General features: G+C 50.8%; 1 protein-coding gene across 6 annotated transcripts in view; it reads left to right on the top strand.

Moving 5' to 3' along the window:
* Positions 1-835: 835 nt before the first annotated feature.
* OTOF (otoferlin) overlaps positions 836-21,819 on the top strand; it is a 123,768-nt gene continuing 102,784 nt past the window's right edge. For all 6 annotated transcript variants that reach the window (XR_012579313.1, XM_074536346.1, XM_074536349.1 and 3 more), the window contains exons 1-3: positions 836-1,636; positions 11,960-12,018; positions 17,242-17,330. Coding sequence is in view for 5 of the 6 variants with exons in the window: in XM_074536346.1 (XP_074392447.1) it covers positions 1,558-1,636; positions 11,960-12,018; positions 17,242-17,330 (227 nt within the window). In the remaining variant the exon portion in view is untranslated. The remainder of the gene's footprint in view (positions 1,637-11,959; positions 12,019-17,241; positions 17,331-21,819) is intronic.

The raw sequence follows: 21,819 nt of genomic DNA, 5'->3' as shown, positions 1-21,819 counted from the left end.
GAGACCTGGATCAGGTCCAGGCTCCGAGGGCTTTTCCAGCTCCAAGAATTCCAGGATTCCCGAAAGTTTCTTTCCCTCTCACTCCTCCCCATGGAGATGGGTCCGGCTCGGCTTTTCCAAGACATTCCGGGGAATTTTTTTGGGAAGGGCGGGCAGTGCGGATCCCATGGAGCTCTGCCTCAGTTTCCCCATTCCCAAATTCCTGTAGCTGGGAAGGAAAAAGGGGAGAAAGGGGAAAAGGAAAGGAAATTTCAAGGAAAGGAAAGGAAAGGAAATTTCAAGGAAAGGAAAGGAAAGGAAAGGAAATTTCAAGGAAAGGAAATTTCAAGGAAAGGAAAGGAAAGGAAATTTCAAGGAAAGGAAATTTCAAGGAAAGGAAATTTCAAGGAAAGGAAATTTCAAGGAAATTTCAAGGAAATTTCAAGGAAAGGAAAGGAAAGGAAAGGAAAGGAAAGGAAAGGAAAGGAAAGGAAAGGAAAGGAAAGGAAAGGAAAGGAAAGGAAAGGAAAGGAAAGGAAAGGAAAGGAAAGGAAAGGAAAGGAAAGGAAAGGAAAGGAAAGGAAAGGAAAGGAAAGGAAAGGAAAGGAAAGGAAAGGAAAGGAAAGGAAAGGAAAGGAAAGGAAAGGAAAGGAAAGGAAAGGAAAGGAAAGGAAAGGAAAGGAAAGGAAAGGAAAGGAAAGGAAAGGAAAGGAAAGGAAAGGAAAGGAAAAAGGAAAAGGAAAAGGAAAAGGAAAAAGAGAAGAGGGGAGGGAAGGAAGGGGAGGAGGAGGGAGGGGAAGGAGGAGAAAGGGGAGGAAGGAAGGAGGGAGGGGAGGGGAGGGAGGAGGGGCGGCCCTGCTGCTGAATAATTCAGCGCCGGGAGCGGGGGGAAGCTCCGAGACCGCACCGAGCCGAGCTCCGGAGCGCGGCACCGGGAACAGGACCGGGACCGCCGCCAGAACCGGCCCAGGGACCTCACCGGGACCGGGACCGCTCCGGCACCGCGTCAGGCTCCGAGCACCTCAGTGGGCTCCGCACCGGGCTCCGCACCCAGCACCGGGACCGCATCAAAGAACCGGGACCGCATCAAGCCCCGGGAGCACCTCGGGCTCCGCACCGGGACCGCATCAGGTCCCGGACGCTGCACCGGACCACACCGAGCACCTCGGTCCGCACCGGGCTCTGCACCGGGACCGCTCCAGGACCGCATCAGGCACCGGGACCGCACCGGGACCACCTCGGGCTCCGCTCCGAGACCGCTCCAGGACCGCATCGGGCACCGGGACCACCCCGGGACCAGACCGAGTTCCGCACCGAGCCCGCCCCGGGACTGCATTTGGTACCGGGGCCACCTCGGGCTCTGCACCGGGACCATCCCGGGACCAGACCGAGCTCCGCCCCCAGCACCGGGACCGCATCAGGCACCGGCACCGCACCGGGATCGCATCGGGCACCGGCACCGCACCGAGCGCCCCGAAGCGCCCCGGGCTCTGCTCCGAGCGCCTGGATCCGCACGGGCCCGGCCCCGAGCCCGCCCCGGTGGCCGCGGCTCCGTCCCCAGCCCCGCACGGTCCCGCCATGGCTCTGGTGCTGCAGCTCCGCTCCGTCTCCGGCCTCCGCGGCAAAGGCGACCGCATCGCCAAGGCGGCGTTCCGGGGTACCGGGAGCGGGAACTGGGGATGAGGGATTTGGGGAGGGGGATTTGGGTGATTGGGAATTGGGGAGAGGGATTGGGGGGAGAAGGATTGAGGGATCAGGAACTGGGGAGAGGAATCTGGGGAGTGGGAATTGGGGGATCGAGATTTGCGGGATTGGAAATTGGAGAGCGGGAATTGGGATCAAATTTTGGGGGAGAGGAATTTGGGGAACGGCAATTGGGGGATCGGGATTTAGGGGAAAGGGACTGAGAAGCAGGAATTGGGGGATCAGGATTTGGGGCATTGGGAATTGGGGGTCGGGAATTGGGGTCAGGATTTGGGGGAGAGGGATTGAGGGATCAGGAACTGGGGAGAGGAATTTGGGGAGCGGGAATTGGGAGATCGGGATTTAGGGGAAAGAGACTGAGAAGCAGGAATTGGGGGATCAGGATTTGGGGGATTGGGAATTGGGATCAGGATTTGGGGGAGAGGGATTGAGGGATCAGGAACTGGGGAGAGGAATTTGGGGAGCGGGAATTGGGAGATCGGGATTTAGGGGAAAGAGACTGAGAAGCAGGAATTGGGGGATCAGGATTTGGGGGATTGGGAATTGGGATCAGGATTTGGGGGAGAGGGATTGAGGGATCAGGAACTGGGGAGAGGAATTTGGGGAGCGGGAATTGGGGGATCGGGATTTTGGGGAAAGGGACTGGGAGGCAGGAATTGGGAGAGAGGAATTGGGGGTCGGGAATTGGGGTCAGGATTTGGGGGAGAGGGATTGAGGGATTGGGATTTGGGGAGAGAGAATTGGGGGATCGCGATTTACGAGAAAGGGATTTGGGGAGAGGGATTGGGGGATCAGGAATTGGGGAGCGGGAATTGGGATCAGGATTTGTGGGAGAGGGATTGAGGGATCGGGAACTGGGGAGAGGGATTTGGGGAGCGGGAATTTTGGGATTGGGATTTCGGGGAAAGGGACTGGGAGGCAGGGATTTGGGGAGAGGAATTTGGGGGAGAGGGATTGGGGGGGTCGAGAATCGGGGAGCTGGAATTGGGATCAGGATTTGGGGGTTCAGGGATCAGGATTTGTGAATTGAGGGAGAGGGATTGGGAGGCAGGATTTGAAGATAAGGTTTTTGGAGGAGAAATATTGGGGGATCGGGATCTGGGGGACAGGGACTGGGAGGCAGGAATTGGGAGGGCAGGGATTGGGACGCAGGAATTGGGGGACAGGATTTTGGGGACAGGATTGGTGGGGCAGGATTTGGGAAGTGGGAGTTGAGGGACAGGAATTGGGGTAGAGGGATTTAGGATCGGGATTTTGAGGGCAGGGTTTGGAGGTATAGGATTTTGGGGAGCAGGAATTTGAGACGGGATTTGGTGTGCAGGAATTGGGGGAGAAGGATTTGGGGAGTGGGATTTGGGGGAGAAGGATTTGAGGGAAAGGATTTGGAGGTTCAAGATTTGGGGGAGTGGAATTTGGGGTATCAGGATTTGGGGTGCTGAGGGACAGGATTGGCGGAGCAGGATTTGGGAAGTGGGAATTGAGCATCAGGAATTGAGGGACAGGTATTTGGGATAGGTGCAGGTTTTGGGGGAGAGGATTTTGGGAGGAGAATTTGGGGGAGAGGATTTTGGGGAGGTGGGATTTGGGGTGCAGGAATTGGGGAGAAGGATTTGAAGGAAATGATTTGGAGGATCAGGATTTGGGGGAGTGGAATTTGGGGACAGGATTTCAGGATTTGGGGGAGTGGAATTTGGGGACTGGATTTTGGGGTGTCAGCAGGATTTGGGGTGCAGGGTTTGAGGGACAGGATTGGTGGAGCAGGATTTGGGAAATGGGAATTGAGGGGCAGGATTTGGAGGTGCAGAATTTGGGGGATAGGATTTTGAGGAGGTGGGATTTAGGGTGCAGGAATTGGGGAGAAGGATTTGAGGAAAAGGATTTAGAGGATCGGGATTTGAGGAGTGGAATTTGGGGACAGGATTTTGGGGGAGCAGGATTTGGGGCCAGGATTTGGGGTGCAGGATTTGAGGGACAGGATTGGTGGGGCAGGATTTGGGAAGTGGGAATTGAGGGACAGGAATTGGGGTAGAGGGATTTAGGATCAGGATTTTGAGGGCAGGGTTTGGAGGTATAGGATTTTGGGGAGCGGGAATTTGGGACAGGATTTGGGGGACAGGAATTGGGGAAGAAGGGTTTGGGGAGCGGGATTTGGTGTGCAGGAATTGGGGGAGAAGGATTTGAGGGAAAGGATTTGGAGGTTCAAGATTTGGGGGAGTGGAATTTGGGGTATCAGGATTTGGGGTGCTGAGGGACAGGATTGGCGGAGCAGGATTTGGGAAGTGGGAATTGAGCGGCAGGAATTGAGGGACAGGTATTTGGGATAGGTGCAGGTTTTGGGGGAGAGGATTTTGGGGGAGAGGATTTTGAGGAGATGGGATTTGGGGTGCAGGGGTTGGGGAGAAGGATTTGAGGGAAAGGATTTGGAGGATCAGGATTTGGGGGAGTGGAATTTGGGGACAGGATTTTGGGGGAGCAGGATTTGGGGCCAGGATTTGGAGTGCAGGATTTGAGGGACAGGATTGGTGGGGCAGGATTTGGGAAGTGGGAGTTGAGGGATTTAGGATCAGGATTTTGAGGGCAGGGTTTGGAGGTATAGGATTTTGGGGAGCAGGAATTTGGGACAGGATTTGGGGGACAGGATTTGGGGAGCAGGATTTGGTGCGCAGGAATTGGGGGAGAAGGATTTGAGGGAAAGGATTTGGAGGTTCAAGATTTGGGGGAGTGGAATTTGGGGTATCAGGATTTGGGGTGCTGAGGGACAGGATTGGTGGAGCAGGATTTGGGAAGTGGGAATTGAGCAGCAGGAATTGAGGGGCAGGTATTTGGGATAGGTGCAGGTTTTGGGGGACAGGATTTTGGGAGGAGAATTTGGGGGAGAGGATTTTGGGGAGGTGGGATTTGGGGAGAAGGATTTGAGGGAAAGGATTTGGAGGGTCAGGATTTGGGGGAGTGGAATTTGGGGACAGGATTTTGGGGGAGCAGGATTTGGGGACAGGATTTGGGGCGCAGGGTTTGAGGGATAGCATTGGTGGAGCGGGATTTGGGAAGTGGGAATTGAGGGGCAGGAACTGGGGATAGGATTTGGAGGTCCAGGGTTTGGAGGACAGGATTTTGGGAGGAGAATTTGGGGGACAGGACTTGGGGGATGGTAACTGAGGGAGATGGAATTTGGGGTGCAGGAACTGGGGAGAAGGATTTGAGGGAAAGAATTTGGGAGGGTGGGATTTGGGGAGAGGGATTTGAGGGGCAGGAGTTGGGGATCATCAGAAATTTGGGACGGGATTTTGAGGGCAGGGTTTGGAAGTGCGGGATTTGGGGGAGAGGATTTTGGGATGAGGATTTTGGAGCAGGATTTGGGGGAGAGGATTTTGGGGAGGTGGGATTTGGGGTGCAGGAATTGGGGAGAAGGATTTGAGGGAAAGGATTTAGAGGATCGGAATTTGAGGAGTGGGATTTGGGAACAGGAGTTTGGGATGGGATTTGGGGACAGGATTTTGGGGTAGCAGGATTTGGGGAGCAAGATTTGGGTGTGGAATCTGAGGGACAGGATTTGGCAATCGGGAATTGGGGTCCGGATTTGGGGATGGAATTTGAGGGACAGGAATTGGGGAATCGCAGCATCCATCCCTGCCTCAGTTTCCCCACGCACGACCCCAAACCTGCTCCTTTTGGGATCCCTTCCCCTCAGGTTTATCCAGGGAAAAGGGGGATGGATTCCCAAGGTGAAATTCCCACCGGGATCCGCAGCAGATCCAAAGATTTCCTTGGGAAGGAGGAAAAATTCCCCTGGGGCTGTGGAAGTTCCGGAGCTGCCGGAGTTTTCCCAAGGCTTGGGAAAAGCTCAGGATGGGATCCCAGTTTTTCCAGAGGCCGGGAATCCATGGAGGGAGAGTGGGATGGGGATGGGAATGGCGATTCCAGCTCAGCAGGGAAAATCCAGGAATTCCAGGAATTCCATCAGTGATAAAAAGGTGGAAACAACGATTCCAGCTCAGCCGGGGAATTTCAGGAATTCCAAAAGTGGGGAAAAGGCAGGAACAGGGATCCCAGCTCAGCTGAGGAATTCCAGGAATTCCATCAGTGAGAAAAAGGTGGGAAAAGCAATCTCAGCTCAGCTGGGGAATTTCAGGAATTCCATAAGTGAGAAAAAGGCAGGAACAGGGATCCCAGCTCAGCAGGTGAATTCCAGGAATTCCATTGCCAGCCTGGATCAGCTTTCCCTGCCCTTAATGAGCTCGGCATCATTAATCAGGGATAATTAACTGTCAGCTCCCTGTTGTGCTTCCAGCTCCAAGAACATGCCTGGAAAAAAGTGGAATTCCCAGAAAATCCACTATGGAGCCCTGGGAGATCCCAAATTTCCGGTTCTGGACATTCCTGCTCCTGAATCCAGCCCAAATTCCCAGTGGGACTTTGGGGATTTTGGGATCTGTCCCTGCTTTGGGTCCGGACTGGAAAACAGGGAATGGCTTCCCACTGGGAAAGGGGAGCTTGGGATTGTGGGATCTTGGGAAGGAATTCCTGGCTGGGCTGGAATTCCCAGAGAATCCCTGGATCCCTGGCAGTGTCCCAGGAAAGGTCGGAGCACCCTGGGATATTGGGATTGGAATGGGATCTTGGGATTGAAAGTCCCTTTCCACCCAAACCATTCTGGGATTCTGGAATTCCAAGGAAGGAATTTCCAGGATGGTTGGATCAGGGTCCTGAGGGTTTTTCCTGCCCTTTTCCATCCACAAATTCCCATGGAAAAGGGGATTTAGAGTCACGCCGGGATGCAGCCAATGCCTGATGCTTCCAGGTGGGAATTCCTTTTCCCAGGGTCATCCAGGCCCTGGCCAGGAAAATCCAGCTGCTAAAAGGGGCTGGAAGCAGCTTGGGAAAAAATTCCAGATGTGGTTGGATCTGGGAAGTGGATCCGGATGGATCCATCCCTTGGATGTGCCTGGAGAGGGATTTGGGCTCATCCAAAGCTCAGCAAACCTCGGATCCGCACGGAAAACCTCCAGCTCCAAAGTTTCTCACATCTTTCCCAAATTCCTGAGCGGGATTTTGGGCTCATTCCCAGCTCCAAAACTGCACCAAACCTCAGATCCATAGGGATAAAAATTCCCCTCCAAAGGCTCTGGGTGTCTTTCCCAAATTCCTTGTATCCAATGGGAAACCGAGGGAGCAGCTCCGTGCAGATTGGGAATTCCAGGGGTGATCACCGGGAACCTCCTGGTGGACACACAGCTGGAATGTTTTGGGATGTGGGAGAGCTCTGGGGCCGGAATTCGGTCTGGAATATTCCATGGGATGCAGGAGCCGGCTCGGGATGAGGGGATGGGAAAAATCCGTAAGGATAAATTAGTGGGACAATCCTTCAGGATCTTTCTGGCATGCCATGGATTCCAGAACAGAAAAATGGGAATTTTCCATGATCTTGGAATCATGGAATGATTTGGGATGAAAGGGATCCTAAAGCTCATCCCAATCCACCTGCTCTGAGATCTCCTCCCTTCATTTGGCTTCCCTGGGAATGCTCTGCTGCTCCCTCACTCCAGGAAAATTTGGGAATGCTACCTGGGAAGTGTCCTGGTCCTCTCCAAGCTATTCCTTAAATCCCTGATGGAATTTTGGCCCTTGGATTAAACCCAGGCTGCTCTGAACCCCATGGGAATCATTCCTTGGGAAAAATTCCTGACTGGAAGTGGCAGCGCCCATGGGAATCATTCCTTGGGAATAATTCCTGACTGGAAAGGGGCAGCACCCATGGGAATCATTCCTTGGGAATAATTCCTGCCTGGAAGTGGCAGCGCCCATGGGAATCATTCCTTGGGAATAATTCCTGCCTGGAAAGGGGCAGCACCCATGGGAATCATTCCTTGGGAATAATTCCTGACTGGAAAGGGGCAGCGCCCATGGGAATCATTCCTTGGGAATAATTCCTGACTGGAAGTGGCAGTGTCCATGGGAATCATTCCTTGGGAAAAATTCCTGACTGGAAAGGAGCAGCACCCATGGGAATCATTCCTTGGGAAAAATTCCTGCCTGGAAGGAGCAGCATCCATGGGAATCATTCCTTGGGAATAATTCCTGCCTGGAAAGGGGCAGTGTCCATGGAAATCATTCCTTGGGAAAAATTCCTGCCTGGAAGGGGCAGCACCCATGGGAATCATTCCTTGGAATAATTCCTGCCTGGAAGCGGCAGTGTCCATGGGAATCATTCCTTGGGAAAAATTCCTGCCTGGAAGTGGCAGTGTCCATGGGAATCATTCCTTGGGAATAATTCCTGACTGGAAGTGGCAGTGTCCATGGGAATCATTCCTTGGGAAAAATTCCTGCCTGGAAGTGGCAGTGTCCATGGGAATCATTCCTTGGAAATAATTCCTGCCTGGAAAGGCAGCAGCCATGGGAATCATTCCTTGGGAAAAATTCCTGCCTGGAAGGAGCAGCACCCATGGGAATCATTCCTTGGGAATAATTCCTGACTGGAAGGAGCAGCGCCCATGGGAATCATTCCTTGGGAATAATTCCTGCCTGGAAGGGCAGCACTCATGGGAATCATTCCTTGGGAGAAATTCCTGCCTGGAAAGGCAGCAGCCATGGGAATCATTCCTTGGGAAAAATTCCTGCCTGGAAGGAGCAGCACCCATGGGAATCATTCCTTGGGAAAAATTCCTGCCTGGAAAGGGGCAGCACCCATGGGAATCATTCCTTGGGAATAATTCCTGCCTGGAAGTGGCAGTGTCCATGGGAATCATTCCTTGGAAAAAATTCCTGCCTGGAAGGGCAGCACCCATGGGAATCATTCCTTGGGAATAATTCCCGCCTGGAAAGGGGCAGCACCCATGGGAATCATTCCTTGGGAATAATTCCCGCCTGGAAAGGGGCAGCACCCATGGGAATCATTCCTTGGGAAAAATTCCTGCCTGGAAGCGGCAGTGTCCATGGGAATCATTCCTTAGGAAAAATTCCTGCCTGGAAGCGGCAGCATCCATGGGAATCATTCCTTGGGAATAATTCCTGCCTGGAAGGGGCAGCACCCATGGGAATCATTCCTTGGGAATAATTCCTGCCTGGAAAGGCAGCAGCCATGGGAATCATTCCTTGGGAATAATTCCTGCCTGGAAGTGGCAGTGTCCATGGGAATCATTCCTTGGGAATAATTCCTGCCTGGAAAGGGGCAGTGTCCATGGGAATCATTCCTTGGGAAAAATTCCTGCCTGGAAGTGGCAGTGTCCATGGGAATCATTCCTTGGGAATAATTCCTGACTGGAAAGGGGCAGCACCCATGGGAATCATTCTTTGGGAATAATTCCTGCCTGGAAAGGGGCAGCACCCATGGGAATCATTCCTTGGGAATAATTCCTGCCTGGAAGTGGCAGTGTCCATGGGAAACATTCCTTAGGAGAAATTCCTGCCTGGAAAGGGGCAGTGTCCATGGGAATCATTCCTTGGGAAAAATTCCTGCCTGGAAGTGGCAGTGTCCATGGGAATCATTCCTTGGGAATAATTCCTGCCTGGAAGTGGCAGTGTCCATGGGAATCATTCCTTGGAATAATTCCTGCCTGGAAGTGGCAGTGTCCATGGGAATCATTTCTTGGGAAAAATTCCTGCCTGGAAGCGGCAGTGTCCATGGGAATCATTCCTTGGGAATAATTCCTGACTGGAAAGGGGCAGCACCCATGGGAATCATTCCTTGGGAAAAATTCCTGACTGGAAAGGGGCAGCACCCATGGGAATCATTCCTTGGGAAAAATTCCTGCCTGGAAAGGGGCAGCACCCATGGGAATCATTCCTTGGGAAAAATTCCTGTCTGGAAGTGGCAGCACCCATGGGAATCATTCCTTGGGAATAATTCCTGACTGGAAGGGCAGCACCCATGGGAATCATTCCTTGGGAATAATTCCTGACTGGAAAGGGGCAGTGTCCATGGGAATCATTCCTTGGGAAAAATTCCTGCCTGGAAAGGGGCAGCACTCATGGGAATCATTCCTTGGGAATAATTCCTGACTGGAAGGAGCAGCTCAGGGCCGTGGGATCCCCATTCCCAGAGGGATCAAAATCCCTGTGGATGTGGCACTTGGGGACACAGATCAGGGAATGCTGGACTCGGTCCGAGAGGAGTTTTCCAAGCAAAATAATTCCAAAATAATTTTCCATGGTTCCTTCCTTAATCCAGGCCCTGTCCTGCCCTGGGGTGGGATAGGATGGATTCCAGGCACACTGACCTGGAATCCCAGGCCTGGAATGTTTCTGGTTGGAGCTCAGTCCCAAAATACATCGGGAAAAACTTTTCCAGCGCCTCTGGAAAAGCTTTGAATGCTTGAGCATGGAATGAGGAGCTGAGGATCCCAGCTCCCGGCTGGATATTCCTCATTCCTGAGGTTTTCCTGGATGGGATTCCCTTCCCCATCCCAGCCCCATCCGGCAGCGCATCCCGAGGGATCCGCCAGAGCTCCCGGGTGGGAGAGGAAGGAGAGAAATCTGGGATAAACCATTCCCGAGGCTGGAGTGGGAAGTGGCGCTGCTCCTCCTCTCCTGGGAATCCCGGGAGCCGCAGCGTTTTCCAAACTGGGGAAACTGAGGCACAGATGGAATACCGGATCCACACGAGCAGCCAGGGAGGGCGGGGGGTGGATCCCACTCTGGAAGTGAAGGGAAAAGATGAATTCCGTGGCCAAATTCTGTTCCCAAAATCCTGGAATATCAGGAATTCCTCTCCACCCTCAGCTTTGGATTTGGCTCCCATATTCCCAAGGGAATCCCACGGGATTCCCAAGGGATCCTGAGTGGAGGCTCAGCTTTGCCTTTAGGATTCCCCCAGATTTCCATCAGGGATTTGGGAATGGGACTGAATCCGGATGGCTCCAAAAGGCTCCCAGATCCATTTGGAAAAATACATGGAAATAAACAGGGATGACTCCAGGATTTTCTGGGAATTCCGAATTTTCAGCCTGGCTTTGGACGGGTGGATTCTGTGGCCAAAATCCATTCCCAAAACCCTGGAATATCAGGGATTCCTCTCCATCCACAGCTTTGGATTTGAGTCCTACATTCCCAGGGGAGGATCCAGAGCTTTCAGCTTTGCCTTTAGGATTGTCCCGCTTTTCCATCAGGGATTTGGGAATGGGATCAAATCCTGGGACATCCAAAGGGCTCCCAGATCCATGAAAACATGGGAAAAACCAGGGATGACTCCAGGATTTTCTGGGAATTCTGAATTTTCAGCCTGGATTTGGACGGGTGGATTCCGTGGCCAAAATCCACTCCCAAAATCCTGGAATATCAGGGATTCCTCTCCATCCACAGCTTTGGATTTTACTCCTACATTCCCAAGGAACTCTGTGAGGATCCAGAGCTTTCAGCTTTGCCTTTAGGATTGTCCCGGTTTTCCATCAGGGATTTGGGAATGGGATCAAATCCTGGCAGCTCCAAAGGTTTCCTGTATCTGTTGCAATTCCATTTCTCCCCCTCCTTGTTCTGTACATGAAAACAAACCAGGGATGACTTGAGGAATTTCTAGGAATTCCAGTTTTTCAGCCTGGGTTTGGATGAATGGATTCCATGGCCAAAATCCGCTCCCAAAATCCTGGAATATCAGGGATTCCTCTCCATCCACAGCTTGCATTTGGCTCCCACATTCCCAAGGGATCCTGTGAGGATCCAGAGCTTTCAGCTTTGCCTTTAGGATTGTCCCGGTTTTCCATCAGGGATTTGGGAATGGGATCGAATCCTGGGACATCCAAAGGGCTCCCAGATCCATGAAAACATGGGAAAAACCAGGGATGACTCCAGGATTTTCTGGGAATTCCATCTTTTCAGCCTGGCTTTGTGGAAAAGGCAGGAAAACAGGGAATTTCCATCACCCGGCCCATTTTTTTGGGACGCTCCAGCAGGATCTGAGCTCTGCTCCAGAGTTGCTTTCCCACGGGAATTCCCACTTCATCCCGGCTTAATTGCGTTTGTGTCCAGGGCTAATTAGGGAGCCGGGAGTTAATGGATGACAAGGAGCTGCCAGGAGAGGTTTCCTCTTGGGAATGGGGCTGGGAAATGAGGGATATCACTCATGGATACCCCCTGGAGAACCGATGGATAACAATTCCACCTTCAGGAAAAGTCTGGATGCTCCTGGATTGGGAAGGGTTGGAGCAGGGAGGTGCCACAAGATCAAGGGGTCTCTCCCAGGATGTGGAATTCCAGTGGGATTTTTCCATCCAGATCCCAAAATTCCAGGGTGTCACCAGGTCTGCCAGCTCTTTATCCACCTCTTTTCCTTCTTTTTATTTTCCAGGACTTTCCTTCTACACTCGAGTGCTGGAAAACTGCGAGGACGAGGCCAAGTTTGATGAGGTAGGAGAATTTTTTCCATTGTTTTTATCCCAAAAATCCCACTTGTTTTCCCAGGATTCCCTGTCTAGGTGGATACCCAGGATTCCCAGTCCCGGTGAAATCCCTGTTCCCAAATTTTTCTTGGCATCTTCATTGTCTTCTCCAAGAATTCTCCTGGTAGAGCCAAACGGGATTCCTGGTTGGACGCCAGTTGGAAAATCCCTATGGAATTTTCCAAGGAAAGGGATAAATTAAAAAACATAAAAATTTCCGTGTTTTCTGCCCTGAATTTCAGGAAAAAATGTTCGTCCAAGCTGGGAAAATCCTGCTGGGATTTTGGCTCCATTTTCCTTTGTCTCAGGAGGAAAAAGTTGGGATTTTTTCCTCCTCCTGAAATTCCTTCTTTTTCCTTCATGCACAGAATTCCCAGAGGAGCTGTGGCTGCCCCTGGATCCCTGGAAGTGTCCAAGGAAAAGCCTTGGAGCAAACAGGGATAGGGAAATTTCCCTGCTCATGGAATGGGATGGGATTTCATTTCCCTTCCCACCCAAACCATCCCGTGAACACTTCCAGGGCTGGAATATCCCAAATTTTTGGGAATTTTTCCCCCTCCAAGCCCCATCCAACTCCATCTCCCACCAGCCCTGTGGGATTTTTCCCCCCTGATTCACCACATGCCATTGGAAAACCATATTTGGGAATGGTTGGGATCATGTTTGGATCAGGAGCTGTGTCCAGCCTGGAATTCCAGAAATTTCAGGGAAGCAAATCCCTCCTGGAGCAGCCACAGGTTCTGCAATGCCCTGGAGGGATCAAATCCTTCCTGCTGAGGGAATATCCAGGGAATCTCCACCCTCCTCCTGTGGGCCCAGGGAATTCCTGGGAATATTTGGAGTTCAAACCACTCGGATTATCCAGGACAGATCCCAAATCCTGGAGCCGGACGGGAGTCAGGCTTTGCTTCCCGGGAATAGGGACAGGACAAGGGGAAACGGCCTCAGGCTGTGTCAGGGAATTTGAGGCCGGATTTTGGGAATAATTCCTCATGGAAAGGGCAGCCAGGCCTTGGAAGAGGCTCCCAGGGAGGTTTGGAGTCCCCATCCCTGGAGGTTTCCAAGGAATTCCTGGATGTGGCACTCCAGGAATTGTTCTATTCCCATGTCTTGGATTCAACGATCCCAGAGGGTTTTCCCAACGTGAATAATCCTTGGATTCTGTGATCTCAGAGCTGAGGAAATCCGGGGTAATTCCCTTTTATCCTGCCCCCTCTTTTCCATGTTAATTCCCTCTTTTCCTGCCCCCTCTTTTCCATGTTAATTCCCTTTTTTCCTCTTTTCCGTGTTAATTCCCTTTTTTCCTGCCCCATCTTTTCAGTGGTAATTCCCTCTTTTCCTGCCCCCTCTTTTCCATGTTAATTCCCTTTTTCCTCTTTTCTGTGTGAATTCCCTTTTTCCCTGCCCCCTCTTTTCCATGTTAATTCCCTCTTTTCCTCTTTTCCGTGTTAATTCCCTTTTTTCCTGCCCCCTCTTTTCCGTGTTAATTCCCTTTTTTCCTGCCCCCTCTTTTCCATGTTAATTCCCTTTTTTCCTCTTTTCCTTGTGAATTCCCTTTTTTCCTGCCCCATCTTTTCAGTGGTAATTCCCTTTTTTCCTGCCCCCTCTTTTCCATGTTAATTCCCTCTTTTCCTGCCCCCTCTTTTCCATGTTAATTCCCTCTTTTCCTGCCCCCTCTTTTCCATGTTAATTCCCTCTTTTCCTGCCCCCTCTTTTCCATGTTAATTCCCTCTTTTCCTGCCCCCTCTTTTCCATAAATCAGGATCCACCCCCAGGCAGGATTTGGATTTCAAACCCCAGCGGTTTCCATTTGTTTGGTTCCGCTCCGTTTCTTTTCCAATTATTTTCTCTTTCATTCCTGAAAGAATTCTGCAAACCCTGTGCTGCCCCGGATCCTGGAATATTCCAGAGGCTGCGCACAGCTCCCCAATTAATCAGGAATGTTTGTGTTCCGTGCTGAAATCCCAAAGGATTTAATCTTGGAAAGGCTTTTCCTGCAGATCCCCCACAGCCTGGGAGGGAAGGGAATCTCTGGGAATGAAGGAGCCCAAATTCCTGGGAGATGAAATTTCCTGGGATAATTTTGAACAGGCCCTGAGGCAGGAGCTGCTCCTGCAAATTCCGGGAAACACAAACCATGGAATTTTGGGTGGGAAGAGACCTTAAAACCCATCCCATTCCAGGGACAGGGACACTTTTCCTGATCATTCCAGGAAACACAAACCATGGAATTTTGGGTGGAAGAGACCTTAAAACTCATCCCATTCCAGGGACAGGGACACCTTTCCTGATCATTCCAAAAAACACAAATAATGGAATTTTGGGTGGGAAGAGATCTTAAAACTCATACCATTCCAAGGACAGGGACACCTTTCCTGATCCCAGGGTATTCCAAGCCCTGTCCAGCCTGGCTTTGGACACTTCCAGAAATCCATGGGCAGCCACGACTTTTCTGGGAATTCTGTGCCAGGACCATTCCCAGTTTCCCATTGTTTTTTTTTTTTTTGGAAAACCCTTGGGATCAAGCTGTGGCTCCAGCCACGACTTTTCCAGGGTTATTTTCCCCCTTTTCCTTTGGCAAACGCAATCCCAGAATTTAGTGAATCCCTGGATGTCACCCCCCACAATTCCTGCCACTTCCTCTGCCTTTCCTTGGGTTTGGAGTGGATTTCCTGGGATTTGGTGGATCCCAAAGCGCATCCAGCACCTTTTGGATGGAGGTTGGACAGGGACAAGGGAACCTGGCTGGGAAAATTCCCATTTTTTGTGGGAAATTCCTCTCCCTGGGAAAAGGAGCTCTCCTGGTACAGAGCCCTGAAAAGTGGGAAGAGGACAACTCCTCAGGCCAGAGGGGCATTCCTGAAGAATTCCTTCCTGGAAAGGGCTGTCCAGTGGTGGAATTCCCAGAGGGATTTCAATCCGCATGGATGTGTGGAGACAGACCAAGGTCGTCCCCTGGCAGCGCTGGGAATTCTTGGATTCGGTGATCTCCAAGGATTTTTCCAACTCCTTGATTCCATAACCTTGGGATTTCCGGGTGATTTGACCACTGGATCCAATCCCTGGAGCATCAAAACATTTGGGAAAAAACCAAGGAGAAATTCCATCCCCACACTGAGAGCTTGGGATAAATCCTGCTGCAGGATCCATTGGTGCCATTTCCCATTTCCCTTTATATCCCAGTAATTTTCCCTTTGCTTCCTTGACTCTGCAGACCAATTAAAACCGGGAATAAATAGCTCGGGAAGTGCTGAGGAGGCGCCAATTCCTTCCTGGGAATCTGCTGGATGAGCAAATTCTCTTCCCGTGGTTTTCAATCCCGCTCTGCTGCTCCTGGGAGGGATCCTGGATCCCAAATCCGCTGCTTCTGGCACATTCCCGACCTGGAGTGCACCAGGAGTAGCTTGGGAAGGGGGGATTTGGGAGTTGTGGGGGTTTGGAAATCCATGAATCCAGAGGGTTGGGCTGACAGAGGGATTTGCCTTGGGAAGCAAAATTTAAAAAAAAAAGGAAAGGGATCATGTTTTATGGAATCATGGAATGGTTTGGGAAGGGAGGGAATTTACAATTTAAGGATAATCCAGTTCCAACTGTGACACCTCTCGCTATCTCAGGGTGATCCAGCCTTTCCTTGGAGACTCCCAGGGATCCAGGGATTCTCTGGGAATCCCAGCCCAGCCAGGAATCCCTTCCCAAGATCCCACCATCCCAAGCTCCCCTTTCCCATTGGAAGCCATTCCCTGCCTCCTGCCCCTCCAGCCCTTGCCCAAATCCCAGCTCTCCTGGAGCCCCTTTGGGATGGGGAAGCGGCTCCAAGGATTCCCTGGATCCTTCCCTGATCCAGCTGCACATTCCCAGCTCTCCCAGCCTGACTCTGTATTCCCATCTTCATCCCTTGTTTATATTTTTCATGTGTGAATCCATGGAATATTTGGCATTGGGCACATCCTTAACGGCATCCCTGTAAAACAGCCCTGCTGCGTTTTTCCTGGGAAAAGAAGATTTTCTCCATCCCCTCCACCGCCATTCCCTGGAGCACTCTTGGTTCATCCCTCTCCTCCTTTTCCCAAAATGATCCTGGCTCATCCCTCTCCTTCTTCCACCTGATCCTTGCTCATCCCTCTCCTCCTTTTCCCAGCAAATCTTTACTCATCCATTGCTTCCTTTTCACAAAATCCTCTTGGCTCATCCTTCTCTTCCTTTCCCCAGAAACTCCTGGATCATCCTTGTCCTTTTCCTGAATGGTCCTGGTTCTTCTTTCTCCTTTTCCCAAACAACCCTGTCTCTTCCCTCTCCTTTTCCCAGCTAATCCTGCCTGGCTCATCCATCTCCTTCTTTTCCCAAAATCCTCCTGACTCTTTCCTCCCCTTTTCCCAAGTGATCTTTGCTCATCCATCTCTTCCTTTTCCAAAAATCCTCCTGGCTCATCCCTCCCATCCTTTCCCCAACTGATCCTGGCTCATCCTTCTCCTTTTTCCAAAATGATCCTGCCTCTTCCCTCTTCTTTTCACAACCAATCCTGGCTCATCCATCTCCTCCTTTTCCCAACCAGTCCTGGCTCTTTCCTCCTCTTTTCCCAAGCAATCCTGCCCATCCCTCTCCTCCTTTTCCCAAAATGATCCTGGCTCTTCCCTCCCCTTTTCCCAACTGGCTCTGGCTCATCCCTCTCCTCCTTTTCTCACCTGATCCTGCCCATCCCTCTCCTCCTTTTCCCAAAATGCTCCCGGATCTGCCTTGTCCTCCTTTTCCCATTGAACCTTTGCTCATCCATATCCTCCTTTTCCCAAAATCCTTTTGGCTCATCCCTCTCCTCCTTTTCCCTTCCAACTCTTCCCTTTTCCCAACCAATCCTGGCTCATCCCTCTCCTCCTTTTCCCCAAAATCCTCCTGGCTCATCCCTCTCCTCTTTTCCAAAAACCCTCCTGGCTCTTCCCTCTTCTTTTCACAACCAATCCTGGCTCATCCATCTCCTCCTTTTCCCAAAACTGTCCTGGCTCTTTCCTCCCCTTTTCCCAATTGACGCTGGCTCATCCCTCTCCTCCTTTTCCCAAAATGATCCTGGCTCTTCCCTCTCCTTTTCCCAACCAATCCTGGCGCATCCCTCTCCTCCTTTTCCCCAAAATCCTCCTGGATCATCCCTCTTCTCCTTTTTCCAACCGATTTTTGCTCATCCCTCTCCTCCTTTTCCCAGACTTTCCGCTGGCCGGTGGCGACCAACATCGACGGGAATGAGATCCTGGAGATCCAAGTGTTCAACTACAGCAAAGTCTTCACCAACAGGTCAGTCCCTGCTTCCCACGGCCCACATGGATCTCATCCAGCGGGAAGAGGCAGCTCTGCTTCCGTTTGGAGGCGGGAGGGAATTCCCAATTTCCTGGGAATTTCTGGTGTCGGGGGGTGAGGAATCCACCCCAGGAATTCTGCGGTGCTCAACACCAAGTTTTTCCCAAGTTGTGCTGATTGGTTTCCATGAATTTTCCGTGTTTTGAAGGAAATTGGAGTTTTTTGGTGGATGGTCCTGGCAGAAGTTGATGCTGGAATGTTGTTTTCCTGGGTTTTCCAGTTCCTGTGGGTGTTGGATTGATTGTGTCCAGGGAAGCTGGGGCTGCCCCATCCATGGAAGTGTCCAGGGAAAGGTTGGATGAGGCTTGGAGCCACCTCGGATAGTGGGAAGGGTTGGGCTTGGAATGGGATGGGATTTAAGGGCCCTTCCCACACGGATCCATGTGGACACCGGGATCAGGGAAGGATCCAGGGAATCCTTGGAGCCGCTTCCCGATCCCAAAGGGGCTCCAGGAGAGCTGGGATTTGGGCAAGGGCTGGAGGGGCAGGAGGCAGGGAATGGCTTCCAGTGGGAAAGGGGAGCTTGGGATGGTGGGATCTTGGGAAGGGATTCCTGGCTGGGCTGGAATTCCCAGAGAATCCCTGGATCCCTGAGAGTGTCCCAGGGGGAATTTGGATCACCCTGGGATAGCAGGAAGTGACTCAGGAGTGGAATTGAACCATGGATCCCATCCCAAACCATTCTTGGATCAAAGACACTGAGGATCCCTCCTGAGGGATTTTTATGGAATTTGGGGATGGAAAAGGGAAGGGAGACCCTTCCTGGAGTCCTGAGATTCCACATGAAGGCCCTGGATCCTGAAATTCCTTCCCAGAGAGGAGTTGGGATGGGTCCAATGCCAGGCTGGGAGAGCTGGGAATGTGCAGCTGGATCAGGGGAGGATCCAGGGAATCCTTGGAGCCACTTCCCAATCCCAAAGGGGCTCCAGGAGAGCTGGGATTTGGGCAAGGGCTGGAGGGGCAGGAGGCAGGGAATGGCTTCCAGTGGGAAAGGGGAGCTTGGGATGGTGGGATCTTGGGAAGGGATTCCTGGCTGGGAGAAGTAGAGAGCAGCTGGTGCAGGGAACATCTCCCCAGAAATGCTGGGAATGTATGGAATAGGAAATCCCATTAAAAGAGGCAGTGCTGGAACTCCAGCAAATCCTCCTTTTCCAGGGATGAATTGGAGGAGAAGGAGAGTGGAGAGGAGGGAGAGAGTTTGGAACATCCCTTCAGGAATGCTGGGCATATTTGGAATAGGAAATCCCACTAAACTGAGGAAATGTGGAATCTCAGCCCGTTTTCCTTATCCAGGATTAAGTCGGATAAGGTCATGATATTTTTGGGAACATCCCTTCAGGAATGCAAGGAATAAGTGGGAAGAGAAATTCCATTAAGACAGGGCAGTGCTGGAACTCCGGCCCATCCTCCAAATCAATTGGGGGAGAGGAGTGAGAATTTTGGGAACCTCCATCTGGGAATACAAGGAATAAGTGGGAAAAGAAATTCCATTAACGCAGGGCAGGGCTGGAGCTCCAGCCCATCCTCTGAATTAGTTGGAGGAGAGGAGGGAGAATTTTGGGAACATCCCCTCTGGGAATGCCAGTAACAATGCAGGAAAAGAATTCCCGTGGTCTGTAATTCCAGCCCACCCTTCTTGCCCAGAAATGAGGAGGAAGGAGAGGATTGGGAACACCCCTCCAGGAAAGGAATGTCTGGAATAGGAATTCCCATAAAACAGAGGCAGAGCTGGAGCTCCAAATCCGCTGGAGGAGGAGGAGAGGAGGAGAGGAGGAGGGAAAGACTTGGGAAAGCTGATCCGGGCGCTCCATGAATAATTCACGAGCAGCTGATGAAGGCCATTGATCAAAGGCCTGGAAAAAGGCGGGATACCTGATCCAGGGCCTGATCCAGACCCTCCGGAATGAGCAGGGAGTCACGTCCCCGGCGGCTCCCTTTGTTCCCTGTGCCTGTGGCTGTCACCAGCAGACAATTCCCGGGAATGTGATCCCGGTTTGGGCTCATCCAGGTGCCTCTGGATCCTGGTGGGTTCATCCCGGCTCCGGAGGGTCCCCTGGAGCATTCCCAGGGTGCTGAGTATCCAAGGAAAAGGGATGAGGGGAAGCTCCTAACCCCCCCCAGCTGGGCAACAGCATCCCAAAAATCCTGCCCCCATCTCCTGGATTGGGAATTTCCAAGCTGGGAATCTTTCCAGGACACATCCAAAGCATCCAGGAGCCACATCCTGCCCGTGGGTCATTCCCAGGTGGAAATTCCCACTGGGAAAGCTTCACATGAGAGCAGGATGAAAAATTGTGGGGCCTCCACATCCTGAATAAAACCCGTGAGATTCCCATGGCACGGAATAATCCATCAAAACCCCATCCTGCAAAATCCTGGTGTGAGGAGGGATGGCTTGGTGGGAATACCGGGATCCTGCTGGAATTCAGGTGTTTTCCGTGGTCTCCTGGGAGACCTTCAGAACCACTCTGGGATGGGAGAAATTCCCTGGGATGTTTTTCCACAATTCCATGCCCTGGGAGAGGCTGGATGGAGGAAATTTGAGATCCCAATTTTTGGGGGGATTTGAGCAGGAAAAGCCACCACGGGGCTTTTCCACACTCTGAGGGATGTGGGAATGGGAATCACACCCAGGAGAGGGGAAAAAAGCAGAGGCATAACCAGGGATGAATCCAAGATGTGATCCAGGGGCTATGGAGCATCATCCCTGTCGTCCTATTCCCAAACTTTTGGAATTTTGGGACTTTTGAGCCTTTCTGAGCAGGTTTTCCTTGTGCAGAAAACAGGGATAACACCGGGCAGAGATCCCAATCCTTAAGGAATGCGCACAAAACCCAGGAGCTTTTTCTCCGGGGGGTTCTGTCCCCTCCTTGTCCCTGTTTTCTTTTGGAACCAAAGGCCGAAAGCCACATTCCAAATCCGGAGCAGAGAAAATTTTCCATTGGAAATCCCATCCCACAGAGAAAAGGCGGGAACGGCTCCATCACCTGACAGGGACACAAAGATCTGGATTCCAAAGGGTTAAATCCATCCCTGGAGTGTCCAGATGGAAACAGAGCTTGGCCCCACAGCTCGAGTCCTTTGTGTCTCCAGAGGGATCCTTGTTTCATCTGTGGAAAATTATCTGGGAAAATAATCTGTGGAAAATTATCTAGAAAATCATCCGCGGAAAATTAACTGGAAAAAATAATCAGTGGAAAAATTTCCAGAAAATCATCTACAGAAAATTATCCACAAAAATAATCTGTGGAGAATTATCCAGAAAATAATATGTGGAAAATTTTCTAGAAAAATTATCTGCAGAAAATTATCCAGAAAAATAATCTGTGGAAAATTATCCAGAAAATAATATGTGGAAAATTTGCCAGAAAATCATCTGCATAAAATTATCCACAGAAATAATCTGTGGAAAATTATCCAGATAATAATATGTGGAAAAATTTCCAGAAAAATCATCTGCAGAAAATTATCCAGAAAAATAGTCAGTGGGAAATAATCCGTAAAAATAATCCGTGGAAAATAAACCTGGAAAATCATCTGCGAAAATTTATCTGGAAAAATAACACCTGGAAAATTTTCCAGAAAAATAATCCACAGAAAATTATCCAGAAAAATAATAAGTGGGAAATTATCTGAAAAAAATGATACATGGAAAATTATGCAGAAAAATCATCTGAGAATTATCTGGAAAAATAATATGTGGAAAATCATCCAGAAAAATCATCAATGGAAAATTATCTGGAAAATCATCTGTGGAAAATTATCTGGAAAAAGAATCAGTGGAAAATTATCTGGAAAAAATAATCCACACAAAATTATCCGGAAAAATAATATGTGGAAAATTATCTGGAAAAATCATCTGTGGAAAATTATCCATAAAAATTGTCCAAGGAAAATTACCCAGAAAGTCATCCATGGAAAATTACCCAGAAAGTCATCCATGGAAAATTGTCCAGAAAATCATCCAGGGAAAATTATCTCCTGCTGGAGCAGGAGAATGGAAAAAATTAACTCTGGAGCTGGAGGGTTCCCTGTTGTCTGACTGCCCTCCCCACACGGAGCAGTTATGTGGGATTTTGGGATGGAATTCCTGGCTGTGAGGGGCGGGGATGGAATTCCCAGGGAAGCTGTCCCATCCCTGGAAGTGCCAAAAAAACGTTGGATGGGGCTTGGAGCAATCTGGGATTGCAGCAGGTCGGGGTTGGAGTGGGATCAGCTTTCAGCTCCTTCCCACCCAAAGCATTCCGAGATTCCAGGGTGGAATTCTCGGTGCTCAATCCCTGCCTGCAGCCCCTTGGGTGTGACCCCTTCAGCTCCAACCGTGTTGGATTTTGTGGAATTTTTCATTTCTGGATCCAAACTTGGAGCAACACTGATCGAAACACGGAGCACGAGCCTGAGCACAGCCAAACTGAAAATCTCATCC

The sequence above is a fragment of the Zonotrichia albicollis genome, chromosome 3 (genome assembly GCF_047830755.1).
Source record: "Zonotrichia albicollis isolate bZonAlb1 chromosome 3, bZonAlb1.hap1, whole genome shotgun sequence".
NCBI lineage: Eukaryota > Metazoa > Chordata > Aves > Passeriformes > Passerellidae > Zonotrichia > Zonotrichia albicollis.
The sequence above is the reverse complement of the archived record's forward strand: the minus strand, read 5'-3'. Positions and strand labels throughout refer to the sequence as shown.